Source organism: Ranitomeya imitator, chromosome 1, assembly GCF_032444005.1.
Source record: "Ranitomeya imitator isolate aRanImi1 chromosome 1, aRanImi1.pri, whole genome shotgun sequence".
Lineage (NCBI taxonomy): Eukaryota > Metazoa > Chordata > Amphibia > Anura > Dendrobatidae > Ranitomeya > Ranitomeya imitator.
In genome coordinates this window covers 1,143,112,116-1,143,130,474 of record NC_091282.1, presented here as the reverse complement: position 1 = coordinate 1,143,130,474, position 18,359 = coordinate 1,143,112,116, and the positions used below count along the sequence as shown (strand labels likewise).

The 18,359-nt window shown below is 54.1% G+C and overlaps 1 protein-coding gene across 1 annotated transcript in view; it reads left to right on the top strand.

The window, feature by feature from the left end:
- Positions 1–14,109, top strand: part of LOC138656954 (uncharacterized) — a 127,948-nt gene extending 113,839 nt beyond the window's left edge. The window contains exon 2 of the mRNA XM_069744341.1: positions 12,715–14,109. Within this exon, the coding sequence (XP_069600442.1) occupies positions 12,715–14,109 (1,395 nt within the window). The remainder of the gene's footprint in view (positions 1–12,714) is intronic.
- Positions 14,110–18,359: the final 4,250 nt, after the last annotated feature.

Genomic DNA, 18,359 nt, shown 5'->3' with positions numbered 1-18,359 from the left:
TCACTCTGGGTCACATTTGGTGGGCGGGGTCACTCTGGGTCACATTTGGTGGGCGGGGTCACTCTGGGTCACATTTGGTGGGCGGGGTCACTCTGGGTCACATTTGGTGGGCGGGGTCACTCTGGGTCACATTTGGTGGGCGGGGTCACTCTGGGTCACATTTGGTGGGCGGGGTCACTCTGGGTCACATTTGGTGGGCGGGGTCACTCTGGGTCACATTTGGTGGGCAGGGTCACTCTGGGTCACATTTGGTGGGCGGGGTCACTCTGGGTCACATTTGGTGGGCGGGGTCACTCTGGGTCACATTTTGTGGGCGGGGTCACTCTGGGTCACATTTGGTGGGCGGGGTCACATTTGGTGGGCGGGGTCACTCTGGGTCACATTTGGTGGGCGGGGTCACTCTGGGTCACATTTGGTGGGCGGGGTCACTCTGGGTCACATTTGGTGGGCGGGGTCACTCTGGGTCACATTTGGTGGGCGGGGTCACTCTGGGTCACATTTGGTGGGCGGGGTCACTCTGGGTCACATTTGGTGGGCGGGGTCACTCTGGGTCACATTTGGTGGGCGGGGTCACTCTGAGTCACATTTGGTGGGCGGGGTCACTCTGGGTCACATTTGGTGGGCGGGGTCACTCTGGGTCCGATTTGGTGGGCGGGGTCACTCTGGGTCCGATTTGGTGAGCGGGGTCACTCTGGGTCCGATTTGGTGGGCGGGGCACCTCTGGGTCTGATTTGGTGGGCGGGGCCACTCGCGGTCCGATTTAGTGAGCGGGGCCACTCGGGGTCACATTTGGTGGGCGGGGTCACATTTGGTGGGCGGGGTCACATTTGGTGGGCGGGGTCACTCTGGGTCACATTTGGTGGGCGGGGTCACTCTGGGTCACATTTGGTGGGCGGGGTCATTTTGGGTCACCTTTGGTGGGCGGGGTCACTCTGGGTCACCTTTGGTGGGCGGGGTCACTCTGGGTCACATTTGGTGGGCGGGGTCACTCTGGGTCACATTTGGTGGGCGGGGTCACTCTGGGTCACATTTGGTGAGCGGGGTCACTCTGGGTCACATTTGGTGGGCGGGGTCACTCTGGGTCACATTTGGTGGGCGGGGTCACTCTGGGTCACATTTGGTGGGCGGGGTCACTCTGGGTCACATTTGGTGGGCGGGGTCACTCTGGGTCACATTTGGTGGGCGGGGTCACTCTGGGTCACATTTTGTGGGCGGGGTCACTCTGGGTCACATTTGGTGGGCGGGGTCACTCTAGGTCACATTTGGTGGGCGGGGTCACTCTGGGTCACATTTGGTGGGCGGGGTCACTCTGGGTCACATTTGGTGGGCGGGGTCACTCTGGGTCACATTTGGTGGGCGGGGTCACTCTGGGTCACATTTGGTGGGCGGGGTCACTCTGGGTCACATTTGGTGGGCGGGGTCACTCTGGGTCACATTTGGTGGACGGGGTCACATTTGGTGGGCGGGGTCACTTTGGGTCACATTTGGTGGGCGGGGTCACTCTGGGTCACATTTGGTGGGCGGGGTCACTCTGGGTCACATTTGGTGGGCGGGGTCACTCTGGGTCACATTTGGTGGGCGGGGTCACTCTGGGTCACATTTGGTGGGCGGGGTCACTCTGGGTCACATTTGGTGGGCGGGGTCACTCTGGGTCACATTTGGTGGGCGGGGTCACTCTGGGTCACATTTGGTGGGCGGGGCCACTCTAGGTCCGATTTGGTGGGCGGGGTCACTCTGGGTCACATTTGGTGGGCGGGGTCACTCTGGGTCACATTTGGTGGGCGGGGTCACTCTGGGTCACATTTGGTGGGCGGGGTCACATTTGGTGGGCGGGGTCACTCTGGGTCACATTTGGTGGGCGGGGTCACTCTGGGTCACATTTGGTGGGCGGGGTCACTCTGGGTCACATTTGGTGGGCGGGGTCACTCTGGGTCACATTTGGTGGGCGGGGTCACTCTGGGTCACATTTGGTGGGCGGGGTCACTCTGGGTCACATTTGGTGGGCGGGGTCACTCTGGGTCACATTTGGTGGGCGGGGTCACTCTGGGTCACATTTGGTGGGCGGGGTCACTCTGGGTCACATTTGGTGGGCGGGGTCACTCTGGGTCACATTTGGTGGGCGGGGTCACTCTGGGTCACATTTGGTGGGCGAGATCACTCTGGGTCACATTTGGTGGGCGGGGTCACTCTGGGTCACATTTGGTGGGCGGGGTCACTCTGGGTCCGATTTGGTGGGCGGGGTCACATTTGGTGGGCGGGGTCACATTTGGTGGGCGGGGTCACTCTGGGTCACATTTGGTGGGCGGGGTCACTCTGGGTCACATTTGGTGGGCGGGGTCACTCTGGGTCACATTTGGTGGGCGGGGTCACTCTGGGTCACATTTGGTGGGCGGGGTCACTCTGGGTCACATTTGGTGGGCGGGGTCACTCTGGGTCACATTTGGTGGGCGGGGTCACTCTGGGTCACATTTGGTGGGCGGGGTCACTCTGGGTCCGATTTGGTGGGCGGGGTCACTCTGGGTCCGATTTGGTGGGCGGGGTCACTCTGGGTCCGATTTGGCGGGCGGGGCCACTCGGGGTCCGATTTGGTGGGCGGGGCCACTCGGGTCCGATTTGGTGGGCTGCGCACCTCAGGTGCCAATTTGGTGCGCGGGTCACTTTAAGAGCTGATATTATCTGGCAAAACTGTGTCCTGGTGGGGTCATGTAGAGTTCGTAGGCGTTGGCATAGTAACTGGGTCTGACTGCACATATCAACTAGATGTGTATTTCCTGAAGGAACTACAGATAGTGCTTTGGAATGGTGCCCGGGCTACCCCTGCAAGACTTTCACACTTGGGTGCCCTTCAGGTGCTGATTTGGTGGGCGGGGCCCCTCAGGGTCCAATTTGGTGGGCGGGGCCCCTCAGGGTCCGATTTGGTGGACGGTGCCCCTCAGGGTCCGATTTGGTGGAGGGGGTCCCTCAGGGTCCGATTTGGTGGACGGGGTCCCTCAGGGTCCGATTTGGTAGAAGGGGTCCCTCAGGGTCCGATTTGGTGGACGGGGCCCCACAGGGTCCGATTTGGTGGGCGGGGTCACTCAGGGTCCGATTTGGTGGGCGGGGTCACTCTGGGTCCGATTTGGTGGGCGGGGTCACTCTGGGTCCGATTTGGTGGGCGGGGTCACTCTGGGTCCGATTTGGTGGGCGGGGTCACTCTGGGTCCGATTTGGTAGAAGGGGTCCCTCAGGGTCCGATTTGGTGGACGGGGCCCCACAGGGTCTGATTTGGTGGGCGGGGTCACTCTGGGTCCGATTTGATGGGCGGGGTCACTCTGGGTCCGATTTGGTGGGCGGGGTCACTCTGGGTCCGATTTGGTAGAAGGGGTCCCTCAGAGTCCGATTTGGTGGACGGGGCCCCACAGGGTCCGATTTGGTGGGCGGGGTCACTCAGGGTCCGATTTGGTGGGCGGGGTCACTCTGGGTCCGATTTGGTGGGCGGGGTCACTCTGGGTCCGACTTGGTGGGCGGGGTCCCTCAGGGTCCGATTTGGTGGATGGGGCCCCACAGGGTCCGATTTGGTGGGCGGGGTCACTCAGGGTCCGATTTGGTGGGCGGGGTCACTCTGGGTCCGATTTGGTGGGCGGGGTCACACTGGGTCCGATTTGGTGGGCGGGGTCACTCTGGGTCGGATTTGGTGGGCGGGGTCACTCTGGGTCCGATTTGGTGGGCGGGGTCACTCTGGGTCCGATTTGGTGGGCGGGGTCACTCTGGGTCCGATTTGGTGGGCGGGGTCACTCTGGGTCCGATTTGGTGGGCGGGTTCACTCTGGGTCCGATTTGGTGGGCGGGGTCACTCTGGGTCCGATTTGGTGGGCGGGGTCACTCTGGGTCCGATTTGGTGGGCGGGGCCCCTCCGGGTCCGATTTGGTGGGCGGGGCCCCTCCGGGTCCGATTTGGTGGGCGGGGCCCCTCCGGGTCCGATTTGGTGGGCGGGGCCCCTCAGGGTCCGATTTGGTGGGCGGGGCACCTCTGGGTCCGATTTGGTGGGCGGGGCACATCTGGGTCCGATTTGGTGGGCGGGGCACCTCTGGGTCCGATTCGGTGGGCGGGGCACCTCTGGGTCCGATTCGGTGGGCGGGGCACCTCTGGGTCCGATTCGGTGGGCGGGGCACCTCTGGGTCCGATTCGGTGGGCGGGGTCACTCTGGGTCCGATTCGGTGGGCGGGGTCACTCTGGGTCCGATTTGGTGGGCGGGGTCACTCTGGGTCCGATTTGGTGGGCGGGGTCACTCTGGGTGCGATTTGGTGGGCGGGGTCACTCTGGGTCCGATTTGGTGGGCGGGGTCACTCTGGGTCCGATTTGGTGGGCGGGGTCACTCTGGGTCCGATTTGGTGGGCGGGGACACTCTGGGTCCGATTTGGTGGGCGGGGTCACTCTGGGTCCGATTTGGTGGGCGGGGCACCTCTGGGTCCGATTTGGTGGGCGGGGCACCTCTGGGTCCGATTTGGTGGGCGGGGCACCTCTGGGTCCGATTTGGTGGGCGGGGCACCTCTGGGTCCGATTTGGTGGGCGGGGTCACTCTGGGTCCGATTTGGTGGGCGGGGTCACTCTGGGTCCGATTTGGTGGGCGGGGTCACTCTGGGTCCGATTTGGTGGGCGGGGTCACTCTGGGTCCGATTTGGTGGGCGGGGTCACTCTGGGTCAGATTTGGTGGGCGGGGTCACTCTGGGTCCAATTTGGGGGGCGGGGCCACTCGGGGTCCGATTCGGGGGTCCGGGTCACTCGGGGTCCGATTTGGGGGCGGGGTCACTCAGGGTCCGATTTGGGGGGCGGGGGCACACTTACTTTTTCACACACGGGACCTGGGTGCACTTACTTTTCACCCACGGGACCAGGGGTGCACTTACTTTTCACACTTGGGACCGGGGTGCACTTACTTTTCACCCACGGGACCGAGGGTGCACTTACTTTTCACTTACGGGACCTGGGGTGCGCTTACTTTTCACACTCAGGACCGGGGGTGCACTTACTTTTCACACACGGGACTGGGGTGCACTTAATTTTCACCCACGGGACTGGGGGTGCACTTAATTTTCACCCACGGGACCGGGGGTGCACTTACTTTTCACAAACGGGATCGGGGTGCACTTACTTTTCACACACATGGGACCGGGGTGCACTTACTTTTCACACAAGGGACCGGGGGTGCACTTACTTTTCACACCAGGAACGGGGGTGCACTTACTTTTCACACACGGGACCAGGGGTGCACTTACTTTTCACTCACGGGACCGGGGGTGCACTTACTTTTCACCCACGGGACCGGGGGTGCACTTACTTTTCAACCACGGGACCGGGGGTGCACTTACTTTTCACACCCGGGACCAGGGATGCACTTACTTGTCACACACGGGACCGGGGTGCACTTACTTTTCACCCACGGGACCGAGGGTGCACTTATTTTTCACACACGGGACCAGGGATGCACTTACTTTTCACACACGGGACCGGGGTGCACTTACTTTTCACCCACAGGACCGAGGGTGCACTTACTTTTCACTTACGGGACCTGGGGTGCGCTTACTTTTCACACTCAGGACCGGGGGTGCACTTACTTTTCACACACGGGACCGGGGTGCACTTAATTTTCACCCACGGGACTGGGGGTGCACTTACTTTTCACAAACGGGATCGGGGTGCACTTACTTTTCACACACATGGGACCGGGGTGCACTTACTTTTCACACAAGGGACCTGGGGTGCACTTACTTTTCACACACATGGGACCGGGGTGCACTTACTTTTCACACCAGGAACGGGGGTGCACTTACTTTTCACACACGGGACCGGGGGTGCACTGGGCACCTCAGGGTCAGATTTGGTGTGCGGGTCACTTTAAGAGCTGATATTATCTGGCAAAACTGTGTCCTAGTGAGGTCATGTAGAGTTCGTACTCGTTGGCATAGTAACTGGGTCTGACTGCACATAGCAGTGAGCTAATCAGCCAGGTGGCAGTTGGCAGTTAGTTTGAAATTGCCTCAGAAATCAGCCCATTATAAGCTTATAGGAAAATTTACCCATAGAGAAATTGCATTCCAATCAGGGGAAAAACGCAAATTGCGCCAAAACTACAAATCCGATCGACACGAAAAATACTTAGCACACCTCTTGGGAACGCTGGCTTCGAAATGACACCTCACTGGAGTCTGTGCGTGCAGCGGTTCGGGCCGCATTAATCGCGGACTGAATAATAATAATAATAATAATAACTAGATGGGTATTTCCTGAAGGAACTACAGATAGTGCTTTGGAATGGTGCCCGGGCTGCCCCTGCAAGACTTTCACATTTGGGGGCCCCTCAGGAGCTGGTTTGGTTTGCGGGGTCACTATAGGGCCGGTTTGGTTTGCGGGGTCACTCTGGGGCCGATTTGGTGGGCGGGGTCACTCTGGGTCCGATTGAGAGGTCGGGGCCCCTCGGCCTCCGATTTGGTGGGTGGGGCCCCTCAGGGTCCGATTTGGTGGGCGGGGCCCCTCAGGGTCCGATTTGGTGGGCGGGGCCCCTCAGGGTCCTATTTGGAGGGCGGGGCCCCTCAGGGTCCGATTTGGTGGGTGGGGCCCCTCAGGGTCCGATTTGGTGGGTGGGGCCCCTCAGGGACCGATTTGGTGGGCGGGGCCCCTCAGGGTCCGATTTGGTGGGCGGGGCCCCTCAGGGTCCGATATGGTGGGCGGGGCCACTCTGGGTCCGATTTGGGAGGCAGGGCCACTCGGTGCACTTACTTTTCACACACGGGATCGGGGGTGCACTTACTTTTCACACACGGGATGAGAGGGTGTCATAGTCACTTTAATCTGTTTGATTTTGATAAATGATCATGTCCTAAAATGGACACCGTACATTTGCATAGCTGCCATCTTTAGAAGGTCAAGTTGGGGGTAATGGAAAGTTTGCCATTATTTCCTATGGGAATTTTTTTTTTTTAAATTCAATTTTTTTAAAAAAAAACTACAAATCGGATCAGCACAAAATATACTTAGCACACCTCTCGTGGACGCTGGCTTCGAAATGACGCCTCACTGGAGTCTGTGCGTGCAGTGGTTCGGGCCGCATTAATTGCAGAAAAAAACTGAATAAGTTTACCACGTTCGGATTACAATAATAATACTAGATGGGTATTTCCTGAAGGAACTACAGATAGTGCTTTGTAAAGGTGCCCGGGCTGCCCCTGCAAGACTTTCACACTTGGGTGCCCTTCAGGCGCTGGTTTGGTGGGCGGGGCCCCTCAGGGGATGATTTGGTGGGCGGGGCCACTCTGTGTCCGATTTGGTAGACGGGACCACTCTGGGTCCGATTTGGTGGGCGGGGCCACTCTGGGTCAGATTTGGTGGGCGGGGCCACTCTGGGTCAGATTTGGCGGGCGGGGCACCTCGGTCAGATTTGGTGGGCGGGGCACCTCTGGGTCAGATTTGGTGGGCGGGGCACCTCTGGGTCACATTTGGTGGGCGGGGTCACTCTGGGTCACATTTGGTGGGCGGGGCCACTCGGGGTCACATTTGGTGGGCGAGGTCACATTTGGTGGGCGGGGTCACTCTGGGTCACATTTGGTGGGCGGGGTCACTCTGGGTCACATTTGGTGGGCGGGGTCACTTTGGGTCACATTTGGTGGGCGGGGTCACTCTGGGTCACCTTTGGTGGGCGGGGACACTCTGGGTCACATTTGGTGGGCGGGGTCACTCTGGGTCACATTTGGTGGGCGGGGTCACTCTGGGTCACATTTGGTGGGCGGAGTCACTCTGGGTCACATTTGGTGGGCGGAGTCACTCTGGGTCACATTTGGTGGGCGGGGTCACTCTGGGTCACATTTGGTTGGCGGGGTCACTCTGGGTCACATTTGGTTGGCGGGGTCACTCTGGGTCACATTTGGTGGGCGGGGTCACTCTGGGTCACATTTGGTGGGCGGGGTCACTCTGGGTCACATTTGGTGGGCGGGGTCACTCTGGGTCACATTTGGTGGGCGGGGTCACTCTGGGTCACATTTGGTGGGCGGGGTCACATTTGGTGGGCGGGGTCACTCTGGGTCACATTTGGTGGGCGGGGTCACTCTGGGTCACATTTGGTGGGCGGGGTCACTCTGGGTCACATTTGGTGGGCGGGGTCACTCTGGGTCACATTTGGTGGGCGGGGTCACTCTGGGTCACATTTGGTGGGCGGGGTCACTCTGGGTCACATTTGGTGGGCGGGGTCACTCTGGGTCACATTTGGTGGGCGGGGTCACTCTGGGTCACATTTGGTGGGCGGGGTCACTCTGGGTCACATTTGGTGGGCGGGGTCACTCTGGGTCACATTTGGTGGGCGGGGTCACTCTGGGTCACATTTGGTGGGCGGGGTCACATTTGGTGGGCGGGGTCACATTTGGTGGGCGGGGTCACATTTGGTGGGCGGGGTCACATTTGGTGGGCGGGGTCACTCTGGGTCACATTTGGTGGGCGGGGTCACTCTGGGTCACATTTGGTGGGCGGGGTCACTCTGGGTCACATTTGGTGGGCGGGGTCACTCTGGGTCACATTTGGTGGGCGGGGTCACTCTGGGTCACATTTGGTGGGCGGGGTCACTCTGGGTCACATTTGGTGGGCGGGGTCACTCTGGGTCACATTTGGTGGGCGGGGTCACTCTGGGTCCCATTTGGTGGGCGGGGTCACTCTGGGTCCCATTTGGTGGGCGGGGTCACTCTGGGTCCCATTTGGTGGGCGGGGTCACTCTGGGTCCCATTTGGTGGGCGGGGTCACTCTGGGTCGGATTTGGTGGGCGGAGTCACTCTGGGTCGGATTTGGTGGGCGGGGTCACTCTGGGTCCGATTTGGTGGGCGGGGTCACTCTGGGTCCGATTTGGTGGGCGGGGTCACTCTGGGTCCGATTTGGTGGGCGGGGTCACTCTGGGTCCGATTTGGTGGGCGGGGTCACTCTGGGTCACATTTGGTGGGCGGGGTCACTCTGGGTCACATTTGGTGGGCGGGGTCACTCTGGGTCCCATTTGGTGGGCGGGGTCACTCTGGGTCCCATTTGGTGGGCGGGGTCACTCTGGGTCCCATTTGGTGGGCGGGGTCACTCTGGGTCCCATTTGGTGGGCGGGGTCACTCTGGATCCCATTTGGTGGGCGGGGTCACTCTGGGTCCCATTTGGTGGGCGGGGTCACTCTGGGTCCGATTTGGCGGGCGGGGTCACTCTGGGTCGGATTTGGCGGGCGGGGTCACTCTGGGTCCGATTTGGCGGGCGGGGTCACTCTGGGTCCGATTTGGCGGGCGGGGTCACTCTGGGTCCGATTTGGCGGGCGGGGTCACTCTGGGTCCGATTTGGCGGGCGGGGTCACTCTGGGTCCGATTTGGTGGGCGGGGTCACTCTGGGTCCGATTTGGTGGGCGGGGTCACTCTGGGTCACATTTGGTGGGCGGGGTCACTCTGGGTCACATTTGGTGGTCGGGGCCCCTCAGGGTCCGATTTGGTGGTCGTGGCCCCTCAGGGTCCGATTTGGTGGTCGGGGCCCCTCAGGGTCCGATTTGGTGGTCGGGGCCCCTCAGGGTCCGATTTGGTGGTCGGGGCCCCTCAGGGTCCGATTTGGTGGTCGGGGCCCCTCAGGGTCCGATTTGGTGGTCGGGGCCCCTCAGGGTCCGATTTGGTGGTCGGGGCCCCTCGGCCTCCGATTTGGTGGTCGGGGCCCCTCTGCCTCCTATTTGGTGGGCTGGACACCTCAGGTAACAATTTAACAATTTGGTGGGTTGGTCACTTTAAGAGCTGATATTATCTGGCAAAACTGTGTCCTGGTGGGGTCATGTAGAGTTCGTAGGCGTTGCCATAGTAACTGGGTGTGACTGCACACAGCACTGAGCTAATCAGCCAGGTGGCAGTTGGCAGTTAGTTTGAAATTGCCTCAGAAAACAGCCATTTTACCTTATGGGAAAATTTACCCATTGAGAAATTGCATTCCAATCAGGGGAAAAACGCAAATTGCGCCAAAGCTACAAATCCGATCGACACGAAAAATACTTAGCACACCTCTTGGGGACGCTGGCTTCGAAATGACACCTCACTGGAGTCTGTGCGTGCAGCGGTTTGGGCCGCATTAATCGCGGACTGAATAATAATAATAATAATAATAATAAGTTGTCTACGGGGGAATAACAATATAGTGCTTTTTACAAAAGCACTATAACTAGATGGGTATTTCCTGAAGGAACTACAGATAGTGCTTTGGAATGGTGCCCGGGCTGCCCCTGCAAGACTCACACTTGGGTGTCCCTCAGGCGCTGGTTTTGTGGGTGGAGCCCCTCAGGGTCCGGTTTTGTGGGCGGGGTCACTCTGGGTCCGATTTGGTGGGCGGGGTCACTCTGGGTCAGATTTGGCGGGCGGGGCCACTCGGGGTCCGATTTGGTGGTCGGGGCCCCTCAGGGTCCGATTTGGTGGTCGGGGCCCCTCAGGGTCCGATTTGGTGGTCGGGGCCCCTCAGGGTCCGATTTGGTGGACGGGGCCCCTCAGGGTCCGATTTGGTGGTCGGGGCCCCTCAGGGTCCGATTTGGTGGTCGGGGCCCCTCAGGGTCCGATTTGGTGGTCGGGGCCCCTCAGGGTCCGATTTGGTGGTCGGGGCCCCTCAGGGTCCGATTTGGTGGTCGGGGCCCCTCAGGGTCCGATTTGGTGGTCGGGGCCCCTCAGGGTCCGATTTGGTGGTCGGGGCCCCTCAGGGTCCGATTTGGTGGTCGGGGCCCCTCAGGGTCCGATTTGGTGGTCGGGGCCCCTCAGGGTCCGATTTGGTGGTCGGGGCCCCTCAGGGTCCGATTTGGTGGTCGGGGCCCCTCAGGGTCCGATTTGGTGGTCGGGGCCCCTCAGGGTCCGATTTGGTGGTCGGGGCCCCTCAGGGTCCGATTTGGTGGTCGGGGCCCCTCAGGGTCCGATTTGGAGGTCGGGGCCCCTCAGGGTCCGATTTGGAGGTCGGGGCCCCTCAGGGTCCGATTTGGTGGTCGGGGCCCCTCAGGGTCCGATTTGGTGGTCGGGGCCCCTCAGGGTCCGATTTGGTGGTCGGGGCCCCTCAGGGTCCGATTTGGTGGTCGGGGCCCCTCAGGGTCCGATTTGGTGGTCGGGGCCCCTCAGGGTCCGATTTGGTGGTCGGGGCCCCTCAGGGTCCGATTTGGTGGTCGGGGCCCCTCAGGGTCCGATTTGGTGGTCGGGGCCCCTCAGGGTCCGTTTTGGAGGTCGGGGCCCCTCAGGGTCCGATTTGGTGGTCGGGGCCCCTCAGGGTCCGATTTGGTGGTCGGGGCCCCTCAGGGTCCGATTTGGTGGTCGGGGCCCCTCAGGGTCCGATTTGGTGGTCGGGGCCCCTCAGGGTCCGATTTGGTGGTCGGGGCCCCTCAGGGTCCGATTTGGTGGTCGGGGCCCCTCAGGGTCCGATTTGGTGGTCGGGGCCCCTCAGGGTCCGATTTGGTGGTCGGGGCCCCTCAGGGTCCGATTTGGTGGTCGGGGCCCCTCGGCCTCCGATTTGGTGGTCGGGGCCCCTCGGCCTCCGATTTGGTGGGCTGGACACCTCAGGTAACAATTTAACAATTTGGTGGGTTGGTCACTTTAAGAGCTGATATTATCTGGCAAAACTGTGTCCTGGTGGGGTCATGTAGAGTTCGTAGGCGTTGCCATAGTAACTGGGTGTGACTGCACACAGCACTGAGCTAATCAGCCAGGTGGCAGTTGGCAGTTAGTTTGAAATTGCCTCAGAAAACAGCCATTTTACCTTATGGGAAAATTTACCCATTGAGAAATTGCATTCCAATCAGGGGAAAAACGCAAATTGCGCCAAAGCTACAAATCCGATCGACACGAAAAATACTTAGCACACCTCTTGGGGACGCTGGCTTCGAAATGACACCTCACTGGAGTCTGTGCGTGCAGCGGTTCGGGCCGCATTAATCGCGGACTGAATAATAATAATAATAATAATAATAAGTTGTCTACGGGGGAATAACAATATAGTGCTTTTTACAAAAGCACTATAATAAGTTGTCTACGGGGGAATAACAATATAGTGCTTTTTACAAAAGCACTATAATGAGCTAATCAGCCAGGTGGCAGTTGGCAGTTATTTTGAAATTGCCTCAGAAATCAGCCATTATCCCTTATTGTTGGAACAATTTCCCATTGAAATGCATTGAGACGAAATTTTCAAACGCCAATTGCGCCAAAACTACAAATCCGATCGACACGAAAAATACTTAGCACACCTGCCAGGAACGCTGGCTTCGAAATGACACCTCACTGGAGTCTGTGCGTGCAGCGGTTCGGGCCGCATTAATTGCGGACTGAATAATAATAAGAAGAAGAATAAGTTGACTACGGTGGAATAACAATATAGTGCTTTGTCCCAAAGCACTATAATAATAATAAGTTGTCTACGGGGGAATAACAATATAGTGCTTTTTACAAAAGCACTATAATAAGAAGAATAAGAAGTTGTCTACGGGGGAATAACAATATAGTGCTTTTTACAAAAGCACTATAATAAGAAGTTGTCTACGGGGGAATAACAATATAGTGCTTTTTACAAAAGCACTATAATAATCTTTATCTTCTTTTACTTAGTTTTGTTCAGCATCAGTATAGTGATAATATTTGTTACTTGTATAGAGGTAGCATTGATATATTGGTCTTGGTATACTATATTTTCTTCAGTAACAGTATAGGGGTAATTAATGATACTGGAGGTAGAGTTACGGAAACAGTGGAGACCAGCTGAGCTACGGAAACAGTGGAGACCAGCTGAGCTACGGAAACAGTGGAGACCAGCTGAGCTACGGAAACAGTGGAGACCAGCTGAGCTACGGAAACAGTGGAGACCAGCTGAGCTACGGAAACAGTGGAGACCAGCTGAGCTACGGAAACAGTGGAGACCAGCTGAGCTACGGATACAGTGGAGACCAGCTGAGCTACGGAAACAGTGGAGACCAGCTGAGCTACGGAAACAGTGGAGGCCAGCTGAGCTACGGAAACAGTGGAGACCAGCTGAGCTACGGAAACAGTGGAGGCCAGCTGAGCTACGGAAACAGTGGAGACCAGCTGAGCTACAGAAACAGTGGAGGCCAGCTGAGCTACGGAAACAGTGGAGGCCAGCTGAGCTACGGAAACAGAGGAGACCAGCTGAGCTACGGAAACAGTGGAGGCCAGCTGAGCTACGGAAACAGTGGAGACCAGCTGAGCTACGGAAACAGTGGAGGCCAGCTGAGCTACGGAAACAGTGGAGACCAGCTGAGCTACAGAAACAGTGGAGGCCAGCTGAGCTACGGAAACAGTGGAGGCCAGCTGAGCTACGGAAACAGTGGAGGCCAGCTGAGCTACGGAAACAGTGGAGACCAGCTGAGCTACGGAAACAGTGGAGGCCAGCTGAGCTACGGAAACAGTGGAGACCAGCTGAGCTACAGAAACAGTGGAGGCCAGCTGAGCTACGGAAACAGTGGAGGCCAGCTGAGCTACGGAAACAGAGGAGACCAGCTGAGCTACAGAAACAGTGGAGGCCAGCTGAGCTACGGAAACAGTGGAGGCCAGCTGAGCTACGGAAACAGTGGAGGCCAGCTGAGCTACGGAAACAGTGGAGGCCAGCTGAGCTACGGAAACAGTGGAGGCCAGCTGAGCTACGGAAACAGAGGAGACCAGCTGAGCTACGGAAACAGTGGAGACCAGCTGAGCTACGGAAACAGTGGAGACCAGCTGAGCTACGGAAACAGTGGAGACCAGCTGAGCTACGGATACAGTGGAGACCAGCTGAGCTACGGAAACAGTGGAGACCAGCTGAGCTACGGAAACAGTGGAGACCAGCTGAGCTACGGAAACAGTGGAGACCAGCTGAGCTACGGATACAGTGGAGACCAGCTGAGCTACGGAAACAGTGGAGACCAGCTGAGCTACGGAAACAGTGGAGACCAGCTGAGCTACGGAAACAGTGGAGACCAGCTGAGCTACGGAAACAGTGGAGACCAGCTGAGCTACGGAAACAGTGGAGAGCAGCTGAGCTACGCCGTTTCTGTACATCCTATACAACTGCCTGGGAGAAACAGCATGGCACATCCTGCGCACGCTCATCTAGCACTCCATTCATTGTTTGTGTGACTCCAAAAAACAGCTGAGCAATTTTCTTGGCCTTCTCTGAATGAATGGCACAGAGATTGAGCATGTGCAACTCAGCATTTGAGATGGTGCCAGACCTTACAAAGAGCTCTGTTTTGGGGATCCTAATAGTTGGTCCTCCTGCAATCAAGCAAGATATCTCCTATCCTCAGGATAGGGGATAATTTTCTCATTTTAGAATAACACTTTAAAACTTTTAAATCACCAAAAGCGCATATGAGCCCTATCATCAGACTATAAGTTAATTTTCATGGCAAGGAACAACTTTGCAACTCACCTGATGACTCTTCATAACAATCTAGAGTTAATACAAAATGACACTTTAAAAACTGAAGCAGAAAACTTTGTGAAAGCCTCAAAACATTTAATCATGGCAGTCTTGATGTTTACATGAGATAATTGTATGAAATGAAATGCATATAGTACATTCTGTTAAAAGGGCAGATACATAGAACATAGCATTCCTCTTCATCAAAACTGGCCTGACTGAGCACATCCTGAAACCGACCTGTGATTTCTAGATTGTTCTAAGTGACTTGCGTGCAGGAAATCACCTTATTCACACAGGTAAAGTACTGTATCTATGTACAAAGTACTGTATCTATATACACGACAAGCAAACAATAAAATACAGAAATTATTACACAACCAGAAGTAATGTAAGTAACCAGATCCCCCAGATCAGTTTACACGGCAATCTAATTATAACACCTAATAATCATAAATAAGCATTAATCTTATCATCACTGCACATTCCTGCACGCAAATCAAAGAAAAGGCCTAATAATGCAATGCTGTATATTGTGATGGATTGTGAGCAATCTATGTTGTTGTATACTTGGATACATCACTCTGTGAGCAGCCAGCTTCTTTAGGAATTACCTTTTGTGGCTTACCCTCCTTGTGGAGTGTGTCAATGATTGCCTTCTCGACATCTGTCAAGTCAGCAGTCTTCCCCATGATTGTGGAGCCTACTGAAGCAGACCATGGGACATTATTAAACACTTAGGAAGCCTTTGAAGGTGTTTTTTGTTAATTATTCTAATTTACTGAGATAATGACTTTTGGGTTTGCATTGGCTGTAAGCCATAATCATCAACATTAACAGAAATAAACACCTGAAATAGATCACTCTGTTTGTAATGACTCTATATAATATATGAGTTTCACTTTTTGTAGTGAAGAACTGAAATAAATTAATTTTTGATGATATTCTAATTTAGTGAGAAGCACTTGTACATCCTCAATAATCAAAACCTCCCACTGCCATCTCCAAGACTTCTCGGAGGCTGTGTCAGTTCTCTGTAATGCAATCCTGGTGCCAAGATGTGGAAAGCTCATAGAGACTTATCCAAAGCTACTTGCAGCTGTAATTGCAGCAAAAGGAGGATCTACAAAGTACTGACTTTAGGGGGGTGAATAGTTATGGACACTGAAGTTCTCAGTTATTTTGTCCTATTTGTTATAAAAAGAAGACCAAATGTTCACAGTTGTAGGCATGTTCTTTCCATGAAAAAAACCCAGTAAAATTCCAGGTTGCGAGGTAGCAAAACATGAAAAATGCTAAGGAGGAAGGGGGGAATTCTTTCGGAAGCCACTGTAACTATTCCAGTTTTGACCTACAAGCACTTTTCATTCACCTTTCGTGTCCCCTCTATTTCCTCCTAGAGTGTAAGCTTGCGAGCGGGGTCCTCACTCCTCTGGGTATCGGATTTATGTGTTACTCTATTATGTCTTTGTCTGTACAAGCACCCTCTGTAATGTAAAGTGCTGCGGAATACGATGGCGCCATAGAAATACAGATTGGTATTATTATTATTATTAATAATATTATTGCGGTGTACTATACATAGGTTCTGCTTTTGCAGGATTCAGGGAAAATGTGCCATGTATAGCCCCTGTTACGCACAGGTCTGTCCTTCAGGGCTCTGCTCTCTTCCCATATAGCCGTCGCTCTTTGTTGTGCTCCACATCAGGTTTTATTAGTGGCCCTGCATTCCACAATCACATGATCTCTCATGTCTGATGAGGCCCACTTGGACACAGCCCTGTTTCTGAGTTTTGAGACTATAATGTATTCAGTTGCTGTTGGTTTGGATATTGCCATCATCCAGTTTCTGCTATTGCCATCATGTCCTCAGACTGTATCATGCGACAGCCACCGCCAGCGCCGGCATGATGAATGTAATTTTTTTTTCAAACAATAAGATATTGAGTATGTAAAATAGGGGACAGATCAGTGAGGGATCAGTGATCTGTCAGAAGCCATACTGGTGAATATCTAATCAGAGGCCCACAGGCCGCCCTGGAGCACGGACAACAACCACAAGACGGATTTCATCACCCAGGCATCATTGTAATCAGTATAACAGCGCTGACCTGACACTGCCTGAGGTTACTGAGCACAATCCTGCTGACAGGTTCCCTTTAAAGCACTTTGAGACTCCTTCTTTGTAACTCTTTATTGCCATTATACCTTGGCACTTGTTGTCTGCCAGTGCATATTATTATCTATACTATGGGTGTATTATACATAAATATGTATTTACACATATGTATTTCTCACTTCAGGAGTTTACTGATCTCTTTGCAGATCATAATCCAATACTAACATAATGCATGTATTTTAGCAGTCCAGTCCCTACCTATATGTAATTGTTGCAATTATTTAATAAACATTATATATTAAATATTATATTTTTTGGTTATATATACTATTGGCTGCCACTATGTCCTTTTTCGTCTATTGGGTCTACGATTTATTTCTGTGCTTACATGATAATTCGCATTGGAAAACTTTTTCCGGTCCGACTCGCTTGTAACTTGTCTGCAACTTGGCGGTTTTATTTACAACAAAATCAGAGCTCTAAAATAGTTGCAGTCAAGTTGCACAGAGGTTTTTGTAAAGCAACTTTTCTGAGAATTACTGTGGTGCATCAAATATCACCAAATATAGCCCCTGTAGTGTTTTATATTCAATACTGCAAAGGATTGTGGGAGTTTCCATGTGTATAATTGGTCATAGTTAACAGCAACCAGTGGTGAATAATTGTGGAGTCTTGTTCTACAAGCATGATTTTATCTGGAACTACAACAGTTTGCTATAAAAGGTTTGCTTTGTGCAAAATAAATAAAATCTTTGGAATTATTTGCATCTATCAAGGCGGCTCTGGCAATGCATTTATATTAGAAGCTTGCTTCTGGTAACATTTATGTCATGAGCTTGGTTATGTATTTATGTAGCAATTTTTAGTTTTGGTGCTGTATTTATGTTATGAACTTTTTTCTGGTACCATATTTATATAATGAGTTTTGTTCTGGCACTGTATTTATGCTATATACTTGGCTCTGGTTCTGTATTTATGCTATGTACTTGGCTCTGGTGCTGTATTTATGCTATATATTTGGCTCTGGTGCTGTATTTATGCTATGTGTTTGGCTCTGGTGCTGTATTATGCTATCAGTTTGGCTCTGGTGCTGTATTTATGCTATGTACTTGGCTCTGGTGCTGTATTTATGCTATATACTTGGCTCTGGTGCTGTATTTATGCTATGTGTTTGGCTCTGGTGCTGTATTTATGCTATGAGTTTGGCTCTGGTGCTGTATTTATGCTATGTGTTTGGCTCTGGTGCTGTATTTATGCTATGAGTTTGGCTCTGGTGCTGTATTTATGCTATGTGTTTGGCTCTGGTGCTGTATTTATGCTATGAGTTTGGCTCTGGTGCTGTATTTATGCTATATACTTGGCTCTGGTGAGGCATTTATGCTATCAATTTGGCTCTGGTGCTGTATTTATGCTATATATTTGCCTCTGGTGCTGTATTTATGCTATGAGTTTGGCTCTGGTGCTGTATTTATGCTATCAGTTTGGCTCTGGTGCTGTATTTATGCTATATATTTGGCTCTGGTGCTGTATTTATGCTATGAGTTTGGCTCTGGTGCTGTATTTATGCTATATATTTGGCTCTGGTGCTGTATTTATGCTATGAGTTTGGCTCTGGTGCTGTATTTATGCTATATATTTGGCTCTGGTGCTGTATTTATGCTATATATTTGGCTCTGGTGCTGTATTATGCTATGAGTTTGGCTCTGGTGTTGTGTTTATGCTATGTACTTGGCTCTGGTGCTGTATTTATGCTATATACTTGGCTCTGGTGCTGTATTTATGCTATGTGTTTGGCTCTGGTGCTGTATTTATGCTATGTACTTGGCTCTGGTGCTGTATTTATGC